The 25,995-nt window shown below is 36.3% G+C and overlaps 1 protein-coding gene across 2 annotated transcripts in view; it reads right to left on the bottom strand.

The window, feature by feature from the left end:
* Positions 1 to 196: 196 nt before the first annotated feature.
* Positions 197 to 25,995, bottom strand: part of LOC129260906 (testis-specific gene 10 protein-like) — a 35,658-nt gene continuing 9,859 nt past the window's right edge. For both annotated transcript variants that reach the window (XM_064114548.1, XM_064114549.1), the window contains 17 exons: positions 25,836 to 25,982; positions 24,918 to 25,010; positions 22,136 to 22,198; positions 20,663 to 20,836; positions 19,591 to 19,668; positions 18,611 to 18,762; positions 17,318 to 17,433; positions 16,275 to 16,485; positions 15,380 to 15,548; positions 11,916 to 12,026; positions 10,607 to 10,792; positions 9,077 to 9,286; positions 8,091 to 8,293; positions 7,022 to 7,126; positions 6,354 to 6,643; positions 3,346 to 3,388; positions 197 to 3,001 (listed from right to left, as the gene is read on the bottom strand). In XM_064114548.1, the coding sequence (XP_063970618.1) occupies positions 3,384 to 3,388; positions 6,354 to 6,643; positions 7,022 to 7,126; positions 8,091 to 8,293; positions 9,077 to 9,286; positions 10,607 to 10,792; positions 11,916 to 12,026; positions 15,380 to 15,548; positions 16,275 to 16,485; positions 17,318 to 17,433; positions 18,611 to 18,762; positions 19,591 to 19,668; positions 20,663 to 20,836; positions 22,136 to 22,198; positions 24,918 to 25,010; positions 25,836 to 25,982 (2,313 nt within the window). In that variant the 3' untranslated portion in view covers positions 197 to 3,001; positions 3,346 to 3,383. The remainder of the gene's footprint in view (positions 3,002 to 3,345; positions 3,389 to 6,353; positions 6,644 to 7,021; positions 7,127 to 8,090; positions 8,294 to 9,076; positions 9,287 to 10,606; positions 10,793 to 11,915; positions 12,027 to 15,379; positions 15,549 to 16,274; positions 16,486 to 17,317; positions 17,434 to 18,610; positions 18,763 to 19,590; positions 19,669 to 20,662; positions 20,837 to 22,135; positions 22,199 to 24,917; positions 25,011 to 25,835; positions 25,983 to 25,995) is intronic.

Raw genomic sequence — 25,995 nt, 5'->3', positions numbered from 1 at the left:
GTGGGAGAAGGGGGGCAGAGAGACAAAGAAAGAGAAATAGGCAAAGAGAGAGAAAGAGATTGAAGTATATTGTCTGTTATAGTGGTTAATGTACATGCACAGTACAATACTTACTCGAAAAAATCTTTTTTCTCTCTCTTACAAAAGTGCACCCAAGCCAAAAGTACAACATAACTTACATTTGGTCGAGTAGTAATAAAATTCACTGCAATTTATTGATGAAGATACCATACAATACTCTTGTACAGTGTACACTGGCATTAAAAAAACTTATGTACAAATTCATACACATACATATATACAATCTGTTTACATTGTATGATTCTGATATTTACAACCCATAAAAATTGAAAAGGATAAATCTAAATATAAATGGTCCTGGGGGAGTTTCAAAAAGATTTAAGTATGATTTAAATCGCACTTAAATGCCAACGTGTATCTCAAATGCAATGCGCAATCTAATTGCTCAATACGCAGTAGTGCACGTCCTCTTCGCATGATCTGACCGATGCGGTTATGCCTTTTATAACGCAAGCAACTAGGCATTTAAGTGCGACTCTAGTAACTCATACTTAAATCTTTGTGAAACACCCCCCAGGGCCCTTTCGCATAAAAATCATTATTATGGTCACTTTGTCTTTCAATGGTAACTGCTCAATAGCCAATCAAAGCCAAGAATTCCATGCAAGTTACCACTGAATGGCAATACCATAATCATGTATGCAACACGGCCCTGACAAGACAAAGTAGAGTGATTAAAATGAGTTTAGTTCTTACGAGGCACACATTCAATTCATGAATAAAAAGTGTCTCACAAACTAAGGGGGGTATGAGGCTACCGAGTGGACGAATCTGGCACAAAACTTTTTTTAAAACCTAGCCCCCTTCGGTTGTAAAAGAGCCCCAACAAATTGAAAATGGATTCAATAAATCATCAATTTGGAGATAAACAGAAGGAGGAACATTATTCAAGAAGCCCTGATATTTTGATGCCATAATGCAGGCTTCTCTTATGCAACACACTAATCGTGTAGACTTGGCATTTAAATAGCACGCTGAAGAATAACGTGCATACATTTAATTTCTATTCGGAATAGGTTGAATTTAATACAGAGGACGGAAGAAATTTGATTTTATAGTGTGAGTTTACAGGGGAAGTTCACCCTAATGGTATATTGATTGATATAAAAACAGAAAATAGAGAAAAATACTGTCACTTTCAATTTTTTAAAAAGAAACGGCATTTTTAGGTCTTAGCAGTGATGATCTTACACAGTAAAAGAGGACTCAATCCTGTTTTTATTTTCTTGAAGCAGAAAAATTGGAATAGTGAAATAAGAATGATAGTTGGGGATATTACATCATCATGAGCTTGCCCACTCATAGCATATTTATATAAAAAACTGTTTCGCTGGAACCTTGAAAAGTAATCCCTTTCAGCAGCTTCCAAGCTATCCCGGGATGAAAACATTCTGTGTATCAGTGCGAGGTGCCATGGTAAAGTAATTTGAAATTTCACTTATATACATTAAAAGTGAATGTGCACCGTGCAAGTAAAAACTGCCTCTAGGTTTTCAGCATAAGAGACCCAACAGGAGGCTGCATCGCGCGGATGAATGGCAGTGCAGCCTCTCTAAATACAGCTGGGTTTGTTCCTATTACAACAGGTCCTGGTAGGTGATTCAAAATTTTGACAGTATGTGGGAAGAAAGCCATAAAAGCCATTTGCAATTGTTGCCTTAAAAAACTGGTTAACACCAACAGACTAGTGCATCTCAGTGAATCTAAGAATTTCACTGAAATTGTCAGACAATTTCAACATAAATGAAACTGTGCCATGATACTTACTCCATAAAAAGAATAAGAGGCACACACTGACAAGGTGAACATGGTCAATAGAAATATCAATAAATACCCTGTATAACAGCCTCCACGTTCATTCTTTCCTACTATCCCCCAAATATTACATGTTGGTGGTAAATCATAAAGGTGTTCATATTGGTGTTTCATAATGCTGATTGTAAGGTACACTCAACATCAAACATGACTTATGATTATTTTTTAGTTGTGTTCAGATTGTCCCTCATTTGTATTCCAACTGCCTGTAATTGAAATCTCATTTTCATAGATAAAAATTTTCATTTCCAAAAAATATCTAAATAGAAAATTCAATATTTTACAAATTTTGATAAGGGTTATAAGAAATACACTTCCTTTTACATTAGAACAGGGACATTATTTCCTTTGATGAGGGTCATCAGTTAATAAACCAGGAGTGTGTATTATACACATAGATTTATGACATTCCCCCAGTTATTACCCCAATATTAGAAAATAATACCAAATTAATGCAATTATATAATTTTTCATTAGTAGATTTATGTCATAAGATGTACAAGAAATCAAAGGTATGAAAGAAGACAGATGTAATGTGATTGCCTTTGACTTTATACACAACATTACAACTGTTGTTTGAGTATGATTTTTGTATGGTTTGATCATTAAGGACAGCTTGCTACAAAATGCTGCATGTACATTGAACACTTTGTGCTTTGAATAATTAAAGTCCCATTACTAAGACACTAAGGTATCATCTAAAATACATCCATTGCAATATTCAATAATTCATTACACTGAACAATTCTAAAAGTGCATGCCAAATCTCATATTGAAAAATAGATGTCCAATGGAAACTAAATTCATAGAATAATACCTACTAGTATTTTGCAACATTAATTCAAAACTATAAATCACAGAACTACGGTAGTTGTTTGATAGCTCATAACCATCACTCCTATCAAAATCAATAAATTAAATACAATTTAATTTTACACAATATTAAAAATTTACATTGTGCCAAGAGCACCTAAAATTTCATGTGATATTTATGAGAAATACTTGAAACGTCACTGGCATTAAGGTTTGAATGGCAAGATGGTAGTGGTAAAAATTGGCCCAACAACTAAAAGTAGCAAAGATTATGTTCTTCTGGAATGTTGTCCTGTTGGAAAGAAAAAAATAAAAGGAAAATGAAATGAATTAATAAATTGTAGGCCACTTGGCACAAATTCCCCCTAAATTGCTTGAGAAATATGCAAAAATATGAAAGCTCTATTGGTATTAAATTCAAAACAGAATTTACCTCGCAATTTGATGATTGCAGCTTCTCAAATTCCTAAAACCCTGGAACCACAGTAATGGGGTGAGCGCTCTGCTCAGTATACTTTGCGTGATATGCTTCACCACTTACATTGTACATTGCCTAGCACTAAAAATGGTCTAGCTATGAGACTGTATATATAAATACACAGTGTGTCTTTGATTAACAAATATACATGTACTTACAGTAACTGGAAGAAGCATCTTCACTCAGTCATCTTCTGTCATCCTGTTGGAAGAGAACATGGAAGAAAATAAAGATGCTATAAATAGTACTTACTATGAACTTGATAATAGCAATTGTTGATTGGTCTACACTTGATTTGCTTACTTTCCATTTTGTCTCATCCCACAATATCTAATCCTGTTCTCTGTACAACCAATTACTAGTATTCTACCAACCAATTGGTCTTATTACCATTTACCATATTTACTAGTTTTGTCTCATTTCTAATAAAGTCTATACCCACTCCATGTAATAGCCAATTTGCCTAGCACCATTTAGTTTATATGAACTGTTCATGAAGCAAATTTTCATCTGACAAAGTAATCAATTGGACACAGTGGGTATTACAAGTGAAGAGTATACTTAACAGCAATTAGATCAAATTGGTAGTAGACCAAATGGGTTTAGCCAACATCGTATTAAACTGAGAAATAGACCATCTGCTTGTAGAAAGAGTGACTATAAAATGTTGAGACTAAACCTATTAAGAATGAGTTCACCAATTTGGAATGAACGTCATTGGAAATTTGTTATAAACATATTGATTCTATTAATATCAATTTATATGTTGTTACAAGAAGCCAACCACAATCAACTGCAAATTTAAAATCAATAGCATAATATATAAATATATTTAGACCTAAAATAGACATGATTAATTGCAAGTTTCTTGCAATACATCATAACAGGTCAAATAATAATTACATAGATAAGCAGCAAACAGAATACATGACCTTGCAGATTTTTTTTTCTTTCATTTTGTAAAAATTAATTGCAAAAGTTTTTTTTTTGCGGGGGTCAATTGTCAAAAGATTTTTTATAGGGGATGCTTGCTTTCTTTTGTTTCTTGTCATACTTTTTTTTTACAAAAACAAATGGTGATGCAACAATGGACAAGTAAATTGTTTCTTTTTCTCCTCGGGTCAAAGTTCAAATAGAGATGCAAACATTTTTTTTTTTTGGGGGGTAGGATGTCCTCTCCAAAAATAGGATGAAACATCTGATAAAAAACATGAGAATTTTGAAAGCCGACATCAAATGAAGAAAGAAATTGTGATCATAGACAAAGGTGATGTTTCACAAATGACTTCTAGTCATGCACAAACTTCCATCATGATTTAATTTGCATCGATGGGCATCAGGTAGCACTTGTCCCTTTGCATGATCTGCTCTAAAACAGTGTATGCCAATTTGTCATTCATTCATTTTATGTTAGATAGACAATGTTTTCCAAGTTATCTCAAAACTTTAGGTATTGTTGATTTCAATACAATACTTAAGCCAAAATTTCAATTATTTTACTCAGTATTCTGCTTTTAGAATACTTAACCATAAACCATCTTGCTATTAAATTGTCATTTTTGGCTCAGTAGAAAGTCAGCCCCTACCTGGCGTAAGTCTGGCTCATGTGAGGTTCACAAATGTACAAATGCGCAGTCATACAAGCAGCGCACAGGTGGATAGTACATACTCATTATTTGGCCTAGACTTCATGATGTCATAATGGTTATAAGTGATCTAAATACAAGTATAAGTATTTTGCATAGCCAGGTCAATCAAGGATCTCAATTGTGAATACTGACCATGGTCCAGCAGAAGCAAATTGTTCTACTTTGAACAAACTTGATTCATCCCTTTAAAATAATTTATGTGATTAATTAACCCATGGCATTAGCTTGGCATATTTCTTCCATTTGTAAAATTGTGCATTACTTTACAAACAACTATAAAAAAAAAAAAACAGTAATTCATCCAGAGTTTAAATGTTCTCAGTAAGACTGAATGAGAATGAGTATTCTGTAACAAACAATACAATATTGATTATACACCCAAAATGCTCCAAATAATATGAATTTTATAACTACTAAAATAACGACTCAATATTGTACATCAAATTAGGGGAGATATTTGAAACAGGACCTTTAAGAAACTGTTATGGTGAAGCAATGAAAAGTGTAAAGAGAGATGTCAATAATTTGTTCTTCATTACAGAATACTGTACATGAGCATTTTCATAAAACAAGAATTCAATGAAAAAATGATATTGAGAAAATGAAAGACACAGCTCTAACACTGTATAACAAGAAGTAAAATACTGAAAGATAAATTGAGGAAGAATAATTGTATATGTGATTTTTTAGAGTGTCAGTATGCCTATACAGTTTGAAATGTTTTTATGAAGAGAAGAGAAATACTGAGTAATTTCAAGTTTGGTACATGTATGTTCAGTTGGGCCCCTCAACACGATGCTTAGCACTTCATCATAGGGCCGATTCTCATAAATTATCACATTGATCATTAACTACAATCAAGCGAACAAATCTATTGTACAATCAATTACTAAATTCTGTGTTCCAGGTCCCTAGTGTTAGCGTTTAGAGGATGTTCATACCAGACACAGCATGGAACTCAAAATGACGCGAGCGCCGAGATGGAAGTCCCGAGGTATTGAGAGTTAATCAATACTGCGATTGGTATCATACTTGTAAACCAACATTTGATGATGGAGCTAAGTTACGCAGTCAGGTTCTCGACACTAACACCCACATCAAACGTCAAGTACTTTTATTTTATTACCAATGTGATGACTGATGACCATGTAATGATACACCGGTTGCATTTTTTTTCGTTTGGTGAAACAAATGGAAAGCATTGTGGTAGTTCTGATGATTGCATATGAATGTCCCCAACAAATTTTGCCCATGAAACATTAGACGATGCACACTTGATGGAGGATACAGGCTTTGGCAGCAGACTGAAGATTGACTGCTTTGGGTGAGCAGGAACTTTATGGAGGCTTCAGGTAATATCATTCCCAAACTCACCAATCTAGACGAAGCCCTGAGAGGCCTAAAGATGTTTGGTCCTTCTCCATCATCGTGTTTACCTGTTAAACTAGTATCAGACAACCAATCATTACCCTCTACATCATTGTAAGTACTACTACTGAAACCAAGCCTGGACATACTTCTCTCTGGTGACCTGGATCTATATGAAGAGCTCTTCAGAATGGACCTCTCTGGTGACTTCCTCAAGGAGCGTTCAGGGGAGATGATCTGACTGATAGGGGTGGTGGAACGTCCCCCACCCTGCTGCTGGGGGCTGCTAGAGGTACGCCTGGAGGTGGAGGAGCTGCTAAGGGTTGTGGTTCTGAGGGTGGAGGTCCTCTGGTTCTCGAAGCTTACGTTGGGGGCGCTGACGTTGGAGGTAGACATGGTGTGTGATGTGCTGCGACGCATCTCTTGACCAAGCCGCTCTCTGTTAGAAAAATGGTTGAAATAATAATCTGATGACCTTGATAATTTGTATAGCTTAGATGTTAGGTCTTAGGTGCCTTATATATCACTACTGGGATCATCATCATCCACATCATTGCAAAAGCACCTTAATGGTGGAATATTCTAAAAAGAACTTTATCAATTATAAGTTATGTTTACTTTCATTGACACAGCTAAGAAATATTAGCTTTAATGAAATTAACACGGCTAAAATAAAAAGAAAATGCACCACTTGCCATGACAATTAAGGATAAAAATCATTTGGTACACATAGCATTTTTTTTTCCAACTAAATCTTATTTTCCTCAATTGGCAGTATCATCAACCTTTAAAACCCCACAAGGGCAGCACTACTTACTTCTCAAATCTTTCACTAGTCAACTGTCTACGAGCCCTCTCTAATTCAGACTCTTGTTGGGATGATCTTGATCGTAACGTCTGGATCTCTCGAGACTGAGTTTGTCTAACAATTGCAACAAACAAAAATACAAAAAGAGATCATCATCATCAATAAGGACGGTTAAATTAAAATAAAATTAAAAACAAATAAGAAGGAAAATATCCCTCATTTAGAAATAGGCATCAATATACATGTAATTAGTAATACAGTTAAACCTGTCTTGGTGGCCACCAGTCAATAGTAAAAACTTGTCTGTAAAGACCATCTGTCCACAGTTGCTACTTTTTTCTGGCCTTTATAGACAGGATTGACTATATTCCAACAAAACAAGACCGCGTGTGTGGCAGGCAGGCGAGAGGAGGAGGAAGAGAACACATAAGACACATCTTTGTAATATGGTGCACCCTTGATTGAGGGATTGTGTTGGCAGAAAGGATTCTTAAGTTATTTTTCAATGCTAACAAACATGGAACATCAGAGATCAGAAAAATATAAGAACAAGTTTTTAACGATAATAATCACAATTCTTGCAGCGCTTATAGTGTATCACTCATACTGTGATAGAACGTCTCTATGTGCTTCCAAAGAACTTGGATATTATAACTCATTTTACAGTCACAAAAACAGTGCAAAACTGAAGACATTCATAGTTTTGTACCGGTTTCGGGTTCTTAAAACATAGGGAAATTCCATCAAATATATTTGTCCGACCCCCTATATGTGGGACCTTCAAGAAATTGTCTCTTATTTCTTGTTCTTTTGACAGCCTGTAATGTTCTGAAAGGACCATAACTTGGTCAGTTTATGAAGCGAAGTGCAAAAGGTTGATCATTTTTTGGAATTGCCCATAAGGAGAATCTAAATGGACAAACTTGTCATTTTTCTAGCCATTTTTATAAGGGCTACAACCAGCTACAAAACGGCTATTAAAAAAGGGAGAGAACATGGCTATAAAATGGTTACAGAGTTCCTCACTGTGATAGCAGATGGTCACTTACTTTGGTAAGCACAATATGAGAATACTCACATCTTACTGTCTGCTAGAGCTAAGCGATCTTTGATGAGCTGTAGCTCAGATCTTTGTTCTTGATTGTCTAGTTGTGCCTGAAATTCCTTTTCTCTGTTTCCTGCTATCAGCATCTCTAGGTTCCTGACCGTCGTCCGTTCAGTGCCTAGTTGGCTTCTCAACATCTCCACTTCTCGCTTTAGATCTTCTGTTCTTGCTTCAGCCTGTAAGGGATAGGATATGGCAAATATGTAATCTCTATCTCTCTTTCTCTTTCAATCTATTATCAAATTCAAATAAGTGTTAAAGGGGAAGTTCACCCTGAAAAAAGTTGCAAAAAATAATAAAATACTGGAGGTTGAAAGAAAATCCATCAAAGATCTAAAAAGATATAGGAAGTTTAATTGCTTGATTTTGACGTCTTATGCGAGCAGCTTCCCCATATTCCCTGTGGTAAAAATTCAATGAAATGTCATTTTCTCAAAAGATTGAAAATGGTTTTTATTGTACCTTCAATATCAACAGACAAAATCATTTCACACCTGCCCCTGAAAGAAACAAATTTTTAGTCATCATGATCCATTAAAACATTGAAATTTATGCAGTTTATGTCACATGACAATGGGGCAGTTGCTCGTATGTGACATCACAAAATAAAATTTTAAAATTCTAATAACTTTCTTAATCTTTGATGGATATTCCTCAAACCTTCACCAATATTTATTATTTTTTCTGGTCTTTTTACAATAAACTTTTGTCGGGGTGAACTTCCCATTTAACAATAGAGATGCATATGCTTTCCTTATATTATGGCTCAAGTAGTTAATGAACTGATGGACGGAGGTAGAGATGTGAGTAAAGAGCATAGGATATGTTGATTATTACAGGATTTCCCAAAATAAATTGTAGTTGCATATATGTTGGATGCTGATTTGGTTTAGTGAGCCTATTATCCTGTACTTGAGGATTAAAGTGAGAGTGTCTAAAACTGCTTCCTGATACTATACCTGTTCAAAGTCAATGTTCTTTGTGGTGAGCTGCCTAGAGAGAGATTCCTTGGTAGAGTCTAGCTTGACACAGAGCTCCCTTACAGCAGCTAGATCCTGGACCACAGAGTCTTTCTCATCCTGTAGATCTCTTACATTGCCTTCCATGTTGGACAGGGAACGGGTTAGATTGGAGATCTGCATCTCATATGTCTGCTGGCTAGATAGATGCTGGTAAAAGAGGACGAATAAAGAGAAGGGAAAGGCATGAGCAAAGACTTTCAAATTATTGTCACTTGTGTTAGGGTTACTGTGGTGTAGCCAGAGGCGACACCATCCTTGAACATCAGGGGACCGTTTCATCAACACGTTTGTCTGACAATTTGTTAGATCTGACATCTTTTGTTGCTTGTGATCGGCCGAGATGCACTGTTACTATAACTGTCGGATAAAATAGAACTTTTCAGACGTTTTATCTGACTTGTCCCAGTTTATCTAAATGTTACCATGGTAATAGTGCTTCTCAGCCAATCAAAATAAGGTAAAATTGTCAGAGCCGACAACTTTACAGAAAATTATGTAGATGAAATGCTCCCCTGAATGCTCCAATATCGTGAGTGGCGATCGATCCCCACGCACAATCTATCACATCTACGGATAAAAAGTTATGATAAAGTCTGAATCAAAGTGCTACAACTTGCTAATAAAGTTGTGCCATGCAATGCATCATATCACATGTGCACATTTGTAATGCGACCATTTAGTGTCACCATGGACATTGTGCATTTGTCATAATGATACAGGTAAGGGGCCTATTAGCAGTGCATTGACAAAACACAATTTGGTCTGCATTTGTTATATCAGAGCTTATGCACCAAAATAAGAGGCATTCCCCCTATGCTTCATTCGTTCAAATATATAACTCAAGGAATATCTATGGTATCCCATACTGAGTCATCCAATATAATATAATTATCATCTATATATAGTGTTCTAGCGATGCATTAAAAACGCGTATTTTGGTCTGCATCAATTGCCCGTGCAATATCAGAGAATATCCCTTAAAAGGACCGAAATCCGATGAATATCCCATAGGCTCCTGTACAAAATTTGCTATTGAATATGAGAGCTTATTCAACAGTTTAGGGCGCGTGCGCGAATGCGTGAAATATACAACGCGTACAAAAATGAAAGCAATGCGATGCACAGCATAGAGCACAACTACATCTGTACGCTCCATGACGTCATAATGAACTCCATGCAAGTCGCATGTCAACGACCAAAAATGATCCTATGAAGTGATAATGGCATAAAGTGATAAGTGATATGACGTGATATATCAAATTTCTCCCTCTTTTTTTTTTTGGGGGGGGGGGTCGGGAAAGATGATAATAATTATATTGGATGGCGTTATTTCATGAAATACCAGAAATATTCAACTCGTTAGGGCCAATATTCCGCTCATCTGCGATTCATGGAATATTTTCCCGAATATTTCTTGTATTCCATTCTGAGCCATCCAATATACTATAATTACTATCCACGTCTCACCTCATGAATTTCTCTCTCTGTCTCATCCACCCTCTCTCTAAGCCTCTTCATCTCCGTCTCCTTAGCCATCAATTCAAGTCTCATGTTAGACGTCTCACTAGTCCTCTCTGTAGCCTCCGTCTCCCATCGTTGTGCCTCCGCCGACACCGTTCGATAGTTGTCGAGTAGATCACGATTCTCTCGATCCTGACAAAGAACAAAGAAAAATAAGAGAGATGTCACGGTCTAATCGTGGAGCGTTGTGGCCCAGTGGATTAGTCTCTGGACTTTGAAACACAGTGAGTTTCAAATCCCAGCCATGGCGTAGTTTCCGTCAGCAAGAAATGTACCCACATTGTGCTGCACTCAACCCAGGTACCTGGCAGGAATTCATTCCTTGAAATGCCAAGTGCTGGAAAGGCTGCTTGAGCTACAGCCGGGGTAATAATATTCAAGTCCTTTGGAAGCGCATAGAGACGTTATTCATAATGTGTTATGCGCTATACAAGAACTGACTATTATTATCATTAAGCTATGGAATAGAATAAACTATCTATATTTCTATAATAGAGGAGTATCTAGGCAGTGGATCATAGGCATTGGGTAAAATCCCCTACAAAAGCATCTGTTTCTGCTTTAGGTGTGTAACCTTTTATCTTTCTTCTATTTGATCTCATATCATATGGTCTAATCCTATTTCCTCTACAACCAGTTTGTCTACTATCCATTTAGTCTGATTGCCATTTAAACCATTTCAAACTTTGACTCATTTCCAGTCAGCCTTTACCCATTTTATCTAGTATCCTCTTTGTCTAAAACCAGTTATTCCAAATGGTTATATATACGAAGTGGAAATTAGACTCTTTGGGTAATAGTCTAAATAAATGAGATTTAGATCAACCGCTAATAGTATGTAAACAAAACAAACCTGCCTTTTCAGGAAAGTATAAATGAATCAATAATTCTACTTTCATGAATTATGACATAACACTGCTACTTTCATAACCTATTTGAGAAATTAGATCAACTGCTTGTAATATATAAACAAAATAAATCTGCCTTTTCCAGGAAAGTATAAATGAATCAATAATTATACTTTCCATTAATTATTAATTACATAACACTGCTACTTTCATAACCTATAGTAATAGCATATTGGACTTGAATAGTGCCAAATCCACTTTGTCGAGTGCTCAAGGTTATATTAACAAATTATGAGGAATATAAGGAAAAGTTGAAAAGAAATGTTTTAGGCATCTTTTACCAGGAGAATCATATTTTCTTCTTAAGAATTGAATGATCCTAGTGTAATCTTTGAGAAAGACCTTACCTTTCCTGCCAGCATGTCTTCAATTCGAGCTACTTCAGCGATGTATTCCTGGACTTGGGTCTTGAGTGATGCCTTCTCTTCTAATGTGCTTTCTAACTCATGATTAACAGTCTGCAAGTAAACAGAAAGGTGGAAATCATTGTACAACACTGGGTAAATGACATGGCATTGTGATAGTACAGATGTCAGATAGCTTCTTTATTTTCCTTCAGAATAGGCTCTTTCATATCAAGTGACATTTGGTGTGTATCAGATACCTGAAGCTAATACCATGGTCTAACTCTGTGCTAAGATTATTGGAAGCTAAATATGTCAAAATTTCCTGTATGTTTTTATGTTAACATTGCCCTTTCCTAGTCTTGAATGGTGAAGACAACTGTTTTATTTACCCTTCCGAGACAGTAAAGAATGATTTCAGAGCCAAATGAGCTGATACATTGAAAGTTTACCGTAAGAGAGTTTAATTTACACCTGACTCCAGGCCATTTGTGTTATTGTAAGAGCTCTTCCTATATATGCCAATGGCTTCACTATCAAGCATACCACTGATCTCTCAATCCTGAATAAAGAGTAATTTCGAGGTGTCATAGTCTGGTGAATATCTACCTTCATAATCAAGGTGTGGAGGCTGAAGCTAGGTTGTTTCGCTAAACATAAATAATGCATCTGATAAAGTGAGTCTACAAAGAGTGGCTGCAAAGCACCCCCACCCGATTCCTCTCAAATTTGATTTATTGTTGTTCTCTTCAAGGGATGCTCCAGGCTGGAGATATTCATATTTCAACATGACGAAAAACCTCCATTTGAGAACACTATACCCCAGTTTCTTTTTCACCAATTCTCTTCTCCAAGTACTATAGGCCCCAAGCAAGCAATTTAAGTATCAAAACACCTGTTTCTTGACCTCGGTCCGAAGATAACACAACAGCCCAGCACATACAGTCACAGCAGGGGGCCACACACGATGGATTGCAACGTGTCTAAGAGCCTGCTATGGAGTTCCGTGTATACACGCGGTGAAGTGCAACTTTTTTCTTCTTCTTTCTTTCTTTCTTTCTTTCTTTCTTTCTTTCTTTCTTTCTTTCTTTCTTTCTTTCTTTCTTTCTTTCTTTCTTTCTTTCTTTCTTTCTTTCTTTCTTTCTTTCTTTCTTTCTTTCTTTCTTTCTTTCTTTCTTTCTTTCTTTCTTTCTTTCTTTCTTTCTTTCTTTCTTTCTTTCTTTCTTTCTTTCTTTCTTTCTTTCTTTCTTTCTTTCTTTCTTTCTTTCTTTCTTTCTTTCTTTCTTTCTTTCTTTCCTTCTTTCTTTCTGTCTGGCTGCGCGAGTGAACGGCATGCATCCCATATTTTCTTGCTGGACGGACAGAAAATATGGGATGCATCGCAGCGCTGAGGGCGGTCCCTGCATGCAAAGCATACCGTAATTTTTCTTATTTTCCTTATTTCAAGGTCGATTTTCTTCGTTCGAAATTGAAAAAGGACTAATATTGGATGTCTGAATACAATATGCCTGTGGAAACGTGATTAAATATCGAATACAATAATTTCATTCCGAAGGTCCTTCTACAGGCAGAGAAGTCTTACGTAATAGCACAGCTGTTGTTTATCATTTCGTCCTTGGCTTTACTGGCCTGTGGAGGTGAAATTGAGACAACAGGGATTACCTGGCCAAGATGGGTTTATCGGGGCTTGGAAATGTTCAAATGAAAAATGAGAGTTTCAAATGAAAAATGGGGTCTAAAACCGCAGTTTGCGATCCGAACTGCGGTGACGCCTCAAATGGGGTATTTTCGTAATGAATAAATAGAGTGAAATTCACAGAGTAAAATGCTGAAAATTGATCAAAATCGGATAACAAATAACAAAGTTATTGAATTTTAAAGATTTGCATTATTTTTGTGGAACAGTTCTAGGCATGTCTTCATGAATATCTATTGGATGGGCTGACAATGTCATATCCCCACTTGTTCTTTTGTATTTTGTTATATGAAATTGGGTTTATCAAATTTTTTTCTACCAAATACCACAACAGTTGGATTGACAACTGATTAAGTGCAACAGTTATTTATTGCTGCATTTTATTGCATCAATCATCTACACATGTATGAAAAATGAAACAATTATGATTTCATGTAATAACATAAGAAAAAGGAAAGTGGGGATGTGACATCATCTCATGCTTCTGTTTTCACAAAATATTTCTAAACTTTAAAATTCAATAACTTCGTAATTTGTTATCCGATTTAACCCTCAATCTCCCGGGGTATTTTGATTCTTGTCCTTCCCGGGGGGGGGGGGGGGGGGGGGGGGGCCATTATGGCCCCCCCCCTAAGATCTCAGCCGCTGATCGCGCGAGCGACGCAAAAATTTGCACGCTGGTAGTGTGCGATGTAATCGACAAGGCTGTATGGTAAAATTTTCCAAAATAATGAGATTTTATTTTATATGAATTAATTATGCTAATTTATGCATAAATCATACTTTTTGCTCTAATTCACTAAATAAAGCTCCTAGAATGCTAATTTTTGGTAAAAATATTCTTTGTAGCATTCTTAACAATCGCAATTAAAAAAAACTTTGGTTTGGAAATCAATTTCTTATGTATTTTATTGTTTTATGAATTTCTTATGTATTTCTTTGTTTTTTTACTTTTTGTTTTTTATTGTTTTTTCAATGGAAATGGTTCCAGATTTAATTCTGATCATAAACAAGGCAAAATTAATTAAGTTTAATCAGTAAAAGTAGAAATAATGATACATTTATGAATTTTGGCTAAATACACAATTTGCATTGGATTTGTACATGAAATCACGTTTATGAGCAATTTTGGGTCTGACATGCAATTACATAATGTTGCGTAATGTCGTAACCGCGTACCCGGGCGTCACAAATCTGGTCTCAAAATTTGCGCGAGACTTGAAAGTAAAAAGTCACTGAGCGGCGAGGTCAAAAAAAATTGCGCAGCAGATATATCGCGAAAATTGTCGAGGGGGGGGGGCCATTATGGCCCCCCCCCCCCGGGAGAATTAGGGTTAAATGAAATTATTAGAATTTTGCTCTGTGAATTTTACTCTATTTATTTAGATATTACTATTCTCAGCCTTGAGTATCCCTTTAATATCAACATTATCACAAATAAAAAATAAATAATTAAGCAAGGAGTGAAACAAGACAAGAGGATATATGTGGTAAGGAGCTTTGCAACCACTGGTTGTAATCTCGTCACATCAAAAACGTTGCTTACATTTAGGGTAACAGCACAGATAAGCCTTTATCTGCAGCCCACACCTTGATTGTATGATAGTGGATATTTGGATCACTACACAGCTTTCTTCACATTATCTATATTTTGAATGCACATGTACATAGGATGATATCTCATTCTTTATGTATATTTTTATTACAGAATATTGATAAAAATAAACATTTAACTTGATATTTGAGAATGAGATCATATTTCCACTCTGACCTGGTTTTCTCTGGTCATGGTCGCTAGATCTTCCTGCAGTCTGCGGTTTTCCCGTATGGTGACATCCCGCCCTCTGGAGGCGTCAGTAAGCTCGTCACGCGTAGAGTCCAGCTGACGACGCAAGCTACGGATCTCACGATCTTTGCTTCCAAGATCATTTATTGCTTGTCTGATGAAGTTTAAAAAAAGATAGAAATAACCTGGTTAAATCTTTAATTTGAATACACTGATAAGCAGGGGAACATTTGTGCAACAGCTTTGTCTGTCAAGCTGTCAGAACTGACAACTTTCCTTGATTTTAATTGGCTGAGAGGTACTGTTACTATGGCAACTGTCAGATTAAATGGGACTTGTCGAATGAAACGTCTGACAAGTCCTTTCATAAAATGCTCCCCAGGAACACCAGTAGCATGAAATGCTAAACTCAAACACCTCAAGCCACACAGTCTTGTCTTTTATGGGGGATGAGTAGTGAGTGCTATTCTGCCCTACTTTGACAAAAGGAAGAAAGTTACAAAAATTCAATTTCCTGCAAAATATCAAAATGAGTCTAATATTCACAAGGTTGTTATGAAACAACTCTCTTTGGACCTTTTACACTCTTCAATATCTTGATAGGTCTTTGACCTTTGCTGCTATGCCCCCCACATTCTATATATTATATATACATATATACATATATTATATATATATCTTTCTGTATTGTCTTTTAGAATCAAAGTATTTTGAATATTTATTGCTTTGTATACTGATGTTTTGTAATTTCCTACTGTAATAATGTCATTGACATGTATGAATGTGGAAATAAACTTTATGAACTTTACGAGCTTCAATGTCTTATCTTTGAAAAAATGAAGGGGCACATAATAATAGGTGTAAACCCTTCTAAACTTACTCTAATCTTGCCTCCAGGTCAGTGACCGTTGCCCTGAGGTCAGCGATAGTTCGACCTCTGTCCATTAGTTCTCTCTCAAGATCAAGGGATCTTTCTGTTTTCTCATCCACTGCAATCTGGAGGGCATCCTTCTCCCTGTCAATGGATGATACTGTCCCTCGGAGTTCATTTATTTCCTCTCGCAGAAGAGCATTGTTGGCGTTCATATCAGCTGATTGGGAAAAAAATGTTGATAAACGAATTCTTATTTTCATAATGAACTACATGCATTCATCTTCCAGGAAATATTACCAATAAATCAATGAGGTTTATTTCAATCACACACAATCTGATTTTCAGGCAAGTGATTATGAACAGGGAATACTTTTGCACCCCAAATATGATTAGTATTTTGTGTCAAAAGAGAAAAGATTGTAACTGCATTGTTCTGCATAGTCCTACATAAAACAAGAACTATCACTGAAGGTGATTAATACCCCCCATACATTGTTACTATGGCAACAGTTTCAAAACATGGAAAAATGTCTTGCCTATTTTTACCAAAGACTCAAATAGCAAGATTTTTGCTTAATTTTTCACATATTTGTTGTTACCATGGCAACACAATTTCCGACACATGGAAAAATGTATCCTGTACATCTTTAGCTCATGACCAATGTGAGAGCAAATTTTCATGAGAATTGGTTAAAAATTGAGGAAGTAGATAGATCCACAAGATTTGCAACGGACCAACCGATCAACCAGCTGCCCGACCGAACACTTATTCCTATATACCCCCTACAAACATTATTTGGCGGGGGTATAAAAATCTACAAAACAGAAGACATTATATGTAGAAGTCAGTAAAAAATGTGGAGTGAATTGAGATGCAAAGCCAGGAAAAGTATTCCCTGCTGAATCAGAGAAAATTTGACAATTACGTCAGAGGTATGATAATGGTGGCAAAAGAATGCTCAAATTGTTCTTGTTCATGTCCAAGAAAGTTTATCAAGTGAGGTCACAGACAGGGGTTTCAAAGCACTTATTGAGGAAACTGAACTTACTGATCCGTTCTTCCAGCCTTACAATCCTCTCCTCTGCAATCTGTAAATCATTTGACTTGATGTGAAGACGTCTCTGATATTCTTCTACTGAATGCTCTGTCTGATCTGCTATCAGTCTGGGAGTAAACAAGATAGAATAAGTGATCTTTAAAACACAAGAAATAATAAACCTGGGGAGAGTTGAATGAAAGGACTTGTCAGATTTTCAATAAGCTAGGGTTTTTTTTCACCAACAGTTACCAAAGTAAGGGTCAGACACATGTGCTCTTTGATCAATTACATTGTCAGATACAAAGCAATGATGAAACACTCTCCTATATTCTTTTGATCATGGTTTTTAACAAAATACTCAAGGACTTCCACTGCATTTTTATCTACAGGTGCCTTACATTCTCAAATAAAAAGTATGCTCATTTGGCTTTGTACAATACTGTACATAATATAGGATCTTGATAGATAGGTAGTGAAAGCCAATTCAGACGAGCTACAGAAGCGTCCCGGATCGGACATGAATGTCTCAGTTTCAAAAACAGTAAGTCCAGATGAATAGATTTATTTTCTTTTGACTTTCTTCCAGGATGAATCGAAACATACATCAGTTTAGTAAAAGCTATGTGCAAAAATTTGGAAACCTCCCTCGAAGTTACAGAGGTCAGACTGTATACTATACTGACCACATGATAGAATACTACAACCAATGACTTTGCAAAAATCTTGTCAATAATGTTAAAACTAGCCACATTCGCTGCAGACAGTAGAAACAGTTTGAATTAAAACATCAACTAAAGGAGTCCGCTTTAGAATGTGTGAGTTTTAAAGATAAGACAGAAGTTGGAAGACTACATTAGGCCAAGAAAAATTATACTGGCATTATCAGCTCCCTAAAATAAGGTTAGGTACGCCTATCTTAATTTTACTAACAAAATTTTGAGCAAATGGTACTACGATAAAAATTCAATCACCGTGGAGATGGCCAAAATTTAAAAAATAAGAAAACAGATTGAAATTTTGACATTTCCACAGCATAGTTAGAACAAAGTCTAAAAGTAATGTATGTACCACGTCCTGTTGAATAGACCATCTCCCTTTGATTTGTGTGTGTGTATGGTAAAAAGCGGCTCTAGTGCAATTGCATACTTTCTCACATTAAAAAATTAAGAATGCTAGCACAACGATCGCTGTAAAAACATTATTCAGAGTTGGGGGTGATTTTAGGATCGGTGTGGTTACACAAATACACAAATAAAAATTTTGTTGCCTTATTGAGACAAAGCATTAGAGATATATTATTACCTGAGTTTGGATGCTTGTGCTTTGCTTGATGATGCATCCTCTTTAGCTTCTTCTATCCTAAAGACCTGGGTACGAACCTGTTCCTCTAGAGTATTAATCATAGCCTGCATAGATGACACCCTTGACTGACTACTATTACGCTCCTGCTCCGCCTGAAACAACAACAATATGGAAGATGAAAATCAGTAAAGTAAAAGGTATACATTCCTGGGATTCAAGAGGGCGCTGTTGGACATATGTAGCCACTGCACGCGGTGCCAGCTGCCCATTGGCACCAATGTTATATGACTCTTACGGAGATGCCATGTTCTGAATGCCCAAACTCCCGACAATTCTCAGTTTGAGTATGCTTCGGCAGCTGTTTAAAGATCCTGGCATATTGGCTTCACCTTCTTCTACTGTGTGAAGTGATGTCAGAAGATGTTTGGACCAATGCCAGTGCAGCGAACAGCAGCATAGCGTATGTGTACTGTGAATGTGTGCATCTGCTGCGCGACTGGCTGAGGATTGACATTGATTATCTTCATAGTGAAGAAGGCGGCAAGTACAGCACACAACAAAACCGTCCAATAGCGCCATCATATCCAGGCAATGTATATCTTTCAGGTAACATCTCATAAATTAAATACACTTATGCAATTTTTCAGACTAGATAGTGTAAATTACATGTTATCAAAGCCTCTCTTAGGTTTGGTAATGTCAGTGTTCCGTTTCATTTCTACTACATTGTACAAGCATTTATGTTTTAAAACTGTTATGATGTGGATTATATGAAAATAATGATATTGATTTAAGGGAAGATATCTTATGAGTTTGCTGGATCATTCATTTTAGTATTTCAAACAATGTTATACATATTGATTTCACTGCATTGGATTGAGAAAACCTGTTATAGATAAACATGCTACATCAAACTCCTGTCGATTGATGATGCCAACCCTTGAAGAGTTATGAAAGGAATGTGTTAATTTGTTACTTACCCCTAATAAAAGGTGTTCAAGATCCTCTACCCTCTGCTCTAACCTTGCCTTATCACTCAGGTGAGTGTCTGTTGATATCTGATAAGAAGAGTTTCATAATGAAGGATTTTAAGTTCTGTGTTTTGCTTTGTGACAGGCATGTAGACGTTCCCATAGGCTTCATAAAACCATATGTACCATTAACTCTTCATATTCAAAATAACTGAATTGCATTCTACTTTCAATATCATACATTATATCAAGCACCTTGTTTTCAGAATTTATGATAACTGAAACCTTCAAATGCTACAAAAAGTCCCTTTTTCAGATCAATGAAACTCAGCTCACGTATCACGCCCACATAATCATAATTTATATGTCAATCAGAAAATTAAATATGTGGGGTCTGTGTAACTGAGTGAGGGTAATTATGTGTCTACTTGCCCATATCAGTCCTCATTTCATGATACGTTGTGCCAGGTAGGCCTAAATGCCACCAAAAAAATCTGTTCCAATGATTTTAACTTTGGGTAACCCCCCAGCCAACATAAAACTCAGGCTACAGTCCTGCCTTTTTGTGTACGCCTGATTTATACATCATCACAGCACCAGAATGAAACAAAGAATTAAACTAAACTGGTCGATTGTCTATTGGAGCAATCAAACTATCAAAGTACTCGTTTCCAGAAGGCCATGCACACTGATGGTAGTATGTTATAGAGCTGTTCAGTGGGATTTTGTATAGGAGCAATTCCATAGTACATCCAACCAGCTATATACAGCATATTCTTAGAATGAATTGTCTCAACTTTGTGCTCCTTTATAGGAAAATTTGTAATTCTCTCAAATGATTATGGCTTGAGTGGTACAAGAAGGGAAGTAGAAAGGGAGAAAAACGGGGGTCCGGCAATACAAAAAGGTTGGTAATATTTTGATATTGCCCAACATTGCATTTAACATGCGTGACTATATACATGAATGTGTGTGAGTACCATCTTTCCTTTGCATGAATATGGACAGGAGAAATATCACACGATAGCTGGTGAATGGACATGTACGTGATGAGGCCTACTGAACATCCTGTTTTTCTTACCTTTAGTCTTTCTCTCAGGCTATCCCTCTCTGTTGTCATGCGGCGTAAATCAGCGATGGCATCGTCCCTTTCATTTTCAACCCTCCTCAAAATGGACTGAGCTGCCAGAGATGCTCGGGAGGACTGGGGGGTCTTGAGAACTTCTTGTCTCAATCTCTGTAACTCAACATTTGCCTGGATAACATATCAAAAGATTTTTTTTACTTTTACTACAAATAATTAATCCAGGTCTTAAATTAATCCAAGGATTACCTATGAAAGATAATACCAGTTGTGATGATGATTTCCAAATGAGTTTGAACAGAATCCAATAAAATAACCACCCAAGTGTTTGTATGTATAAATACAAAATATATGCCAAATGAAGTTGGAAGAAAATATGTAATTGCTGAGAAATAAGCGAAATAAGCACGGAATTCCGTCGAATGTCAGGTATTTTTGCAAGTAATAATAATCCACTGTCCCACATATGCCTTTTTGTGCTAGTGATCATCAGAATTATAGGTGTTCAGCTAAGATTTCACAAAAATCAGTTTACCTCAATGTTCCAGATCTATATATATGATAATATAGTGACAATCAAACTTGATTTTAAAGACTTTCTGATGAAATAATTTTTTGCTGCTAATACTTTCTTTTACCTTTAATCCAGGTTCACCAAATCCATAGCATTGAAAACCTATTTTTGCAGCTTGTGCGGTAAAAAAATCAAGCCCCTCTCATTAGCTTTGGAGATTTTTTTAACACTAAGAAATATTTCCCATTTGTTCTGTAACATATAAATGTGCCTAATAGAAACGTGGACTTGCCCTAAAAATCTCAAAAATTCAGAAGAGTCATATGGAATGTTAGAAATATGTTCATGTATCAGAAGTATTTGAGCTTAGTTGAGAAGTATAAAAAAATTTGTATCTATTTGTTCTAGAAACAAGTGGGGAAATTTCAATGCAGCAGCCAGTACAGATAAAGAGAGACATGTTTCATCAAACCGAATTAACAAATGAGAGAGTTCTGGAATGTATCAGTTTGGCTTATACAGCAATACTTGCCTACAATTGTTGTTTTGAAATGGCAGGCTAATGAAGACAACTTTCAATATGTTATATGCACTTTAATGTGAAGATTTTTATCATCATATTTCATGGTAAAGATCGGTCATCCTCTTTGCATCATGCCATGGGAACATTATTTCTACATTGCATACATGTACATTGTGTCCACACAAAACCATTTCAGAATGAGACAGACAAATCATGCAACAGGTGAAAACAAATGGAAAGCTGTCCACTAAAGTCTTCAATTCTATAACAATAATGTCAATTTCTGACTCATTTTTTAAACATAAATTCAACCTTTGCAAGCTTTTAAACTTTTTACAGTTCTCCTCTTTCTCTGCATCATGGTTATCAATAAAACTGATCTCTCATAGTGTTTGAATTTCCTATAACTATATGACACTAAATTCTCACTTACTTGTTGGTATAATAAGTTGACTTTATCTCTTTCTGAGGTGAGGACCTTTACATTAGTTTGAATCTGTAATAAGAAACATAATACATGTGAAAAAATATGAAAACTAGTACAAAAACAATTGCATTTATTGCAACATCTTTCAATAAAATTTGCAAATAGAAACAAAAGATGAGAAGTGAATGAAAATCATACAAAAAGGAAAGTGTATATATAAGTTATACCATTTTGAGTAGTTGCATGACAAATAATTTGGAAAAAATGATTTTAATATAAAAGCAGGCCTTTTTTTCTCTTCTTTTATCACTCCACAAAACAAGAGTGTCGCTAAGGCGAGCACATAATACGCCCGTCTGTAACGCGGAAATGGAGTTATTGGTCAAGCAAGAAAAGTGGAAGGTGGCGACTTCACCTTTGACCTTCTGACCTCAAAATCGATAGAATTGCTAGTATCATACACACCAAATTATATGAGCCTAGGTTAAGTTCAACTAAAGTTATCGCATTAACAATGACTTCAGAAGGGTAAAATGAAAACATGTTACTGTGATCTTGACCCTTTGACCTCAAAATCAATAGGCTTCCTGGGATCCATGCTAGTATCATACACACCAAATTAAATGAGCCTAGGTTAAGTTCAACTAAAGTTATCGCATTAACAAGAACTACAGAAGGGTAAAAGGAAAACATGTTACTGTGATCTTGACCTTTGACCTTTAGACCTTAAAATCAATAGGCTTCCTGGGATCCATGCTAGTATTATACACACCAAATTACATGAGCCTAGGTTACGTTAAACCAAATTACATGAGCCTAGGTTACGTTAAACTAAAGTTATCGCGTTTACAAGGACTTCAGAAGGGTAAGATGAAAAACATGTCAGTGTGACTTCCTTTTTACCTTAAATCAATAGGCTTCCTGGGATCCATGCTAGTATCATACACACCAAATTATATGAGCCTAGTATAAGTTAAACTGAACTTATCGCGTTCACAAGGACTGCAGAAGGGTAAGATGAAAACATGTCAGTGTGACCTTGACCTTTGACCTTTTGACCTCAAAATCAATAGGCTTCCTGGGATACATGCTAGTATCATACACACCAAATTATATGAGCATAGGTTAAGTTAAACTAAAGTTATCGCGTTTACAAGGACTTCAGAAGGGTAAGATGAAAAACATGTCAGTGTAACCTTGACCTTTTGACCTCAAAATCAATAGGCTTCCTGGGATCCATGCTAGTATCATACACACCTAATTATATGAGCCTAGGTTAAGTTAAACTGAAGTTATCGCATTTACAAGGAATTCAGGGGCCCGTTTCATAAAGGACTTGCAACTGTTGTAACTTTGTCATAATGGCAACTACCATGGTAACAGGGCTCAGCAGCCAATCAGGATCAAGGTTTCCATGGTAGCCGCCATAATGGCAAAGTTACAACAGTTGCAAGTCCTTTATGAAACGGACCCCAGAAGGGTAAGATGAAAACATGTCAGTGTGACCTTGACCTTTGACCTTTTGACCTCAAAATCAATAGGCTTCCTGGGATCCATGCTAGTATCATACACACCTAATTATATGAGCCTAGGTTAAGTTAAACTAAAGTTATCGCGTTCACAAGGACTGCAGAAGGGTAAGATGAAAACATGTCACTGTGACCTTGACCTTTTGATCTCAAAATCCATAGGTTTCCTGGGATTCATGCTAGTATCATACACACCAAATTATATGAGCATAGGTTAAGTTAACCCTAAAATGGCCGGGGGGGGTTGAATCAACCCCCCCCTCAACATTTTCTGCGATCATTCCGCCGCGCGAAATTTTTTGACCGCGCCACTCGCAGAGTTTATACTTTTAAGTCTCGCGCATCTTTTGAGACCAAATTTACGACGCCCGGGTACACGGTTTCGAAATTACGCAACATTTTGTAAGTGCATGTCAGACCAAAAATTGTTCCAAAACGTGATTTTGTGTACAAAGTCAATGCAAATTGAGTTTTCTCATCTTATTCATAAAGATATGATTATTTCTACTTTAAACAGCTGAAAGCAATTGATTTTAGCATAATTATGCTTCAAAAAGGTTGTGCAATAAATCTGGTGAAAAAAACAAAGAAAAACAAAAGGTTGAAAAACAAAGAAATACATAAGAAATTCATAAAACAATAAAATACATAAGAAATTGATTTCCAAACCGAAGTTTTTTTCAATTGCCATTGTTAAGAATGCTACAAAGAATATTTTTACCAAAAATTAGCATTCTAGGAGCTTTATTTAGTGAATTAGAGCAAAAAGTATGATTTATGCATAAATTAGCATAATTAATTCATATAAAATAAAATCTCATTATTTTGGAAAATTTTACCATACAGCCTTGTAGATTACATCGCACACTACCAGCGTGCAAATTTTTGCGGCGCTCACGCGATCGGCGGCCGAGATCTCAGGGGGGGGTTGAATCAACCCCCCCCCCGGCCACAGAACAGCCAAAAAAGCCCAGCCTAGTTAGGGTTAAACTAAAGTTATCGCGTTTACAAGGACTTCAGAAGGGTAAGATGAAAAACATGTCAGTGTAACCTTGACCTTTTGACCTCAAAATCAATAGGCTTCCTGGGATCCATGCTAGTATCATACACACCTAATTATATGAGCCTAGGTTAAGTTAAACTAAAGTTATCGCGTTTACAAGGACTTCAGAAGGGTAAGATGAGAACATGTCAGTGTGATCTTGACCTTTTGACCTCAAAATCAATAGGCTGCTGGATATTTTATATAAACTCTTTACCTCAGACATATGTCTCTCAAACTTATCAACGAGTGATTGAAGATCATCCCTCTCTCTCTTAAGATTCACTAACTCAGATTCATCAGCAATACTCTGAAAAAGAGAAAACAGAATACACAATGTATTGATTAATATTAATTAAGTGCAATATATATACAGTGCTGAATACGAAGTTTCAAAGCGCTGCACATTATTACCCTGGCCTTAGCATGGCTACCTTGATCAGTGAGTAATTCCTTCCTATAGGGTACACATTTTAGTACACCTGGGTGGAGAGTGGCAAATGTAGAAAAACTCCTTGCCAAAGGACAGGAGTGCTGCAGAGGGATTAAATGACTTAAAGTTTTGCCTACAATTAAGTGCCAACGCAAACAAGAAATTTGATGTGCGATGTCATTGATTAATTAATATACATGTCCGAGCACATCTGATGAACTTGGTCTATCCGATGCAATGATGAGAAAAGCAAATTTAATCGTCTAATAGGGGTGTAGTGGTTTTATTGTGCTGCACTCAACCTAGGTGACGTGAATGGGTACCCAGCCACATCAATTCCTCAAATGTAGCGCACTGGAAGGCAGCTCGAGCTTAAAAGGCGGGGTGATAATAATAATGACCCTCAGAATAGATTATTTCTAGATAGATGGTGCATTATCAAATGCCTCTTATCATCATCAATATTAAGCATGATTTTTTTTTTAGTCAGACTTAAACCTCAATGAAATGCACCATGGTCAATTACAAGAATGAACACCAATTACATGGTGTTTACCCCCCCCCCCCCACTCCCCCTATCCATAACCACAAACTACTTTGTCATATGTGTAGTACAATTCACATAAAATATAACATGAAATAAATCTTAAATCTGGGTCACACAAGACACCAGAGAATACAGGATTATTGGAAATAATATACCATGTCTCTGAATGATGAGGTAAGATCCTTCTTAGCTGGACTGGCCTTCTGAGCGGCTCGTAGTACCTTGAGGGTTTCATATTCCCTCTTGTAAAAGTTCTTCTCATCTTCTAGTACCCTTATGATTGCTTCATAGTGGGTTGCACTCTGTTATTAGAGG

This window comes from Lytechinus pictus, unplaced genomic scaffold, assembly GCF_037042905.1.
Source record: "Lytechinus pictus isolate F3 Inbred unplaced genomic scaffold, Lp3.0 scaffold_19, whole genome shotgun sequence".
NCBI lineage: Eukaryota > Metazoa > Echinodermata > Echinoidea > Temnopleuroida > Toxopneustidae > Lytechinus > Lytechinus pictus.
The sequence above is the reverse complement of the archived record's forward strand: the minus strand, read 5'-3'. Positions and strand labels throughout refer to the sequence as shown.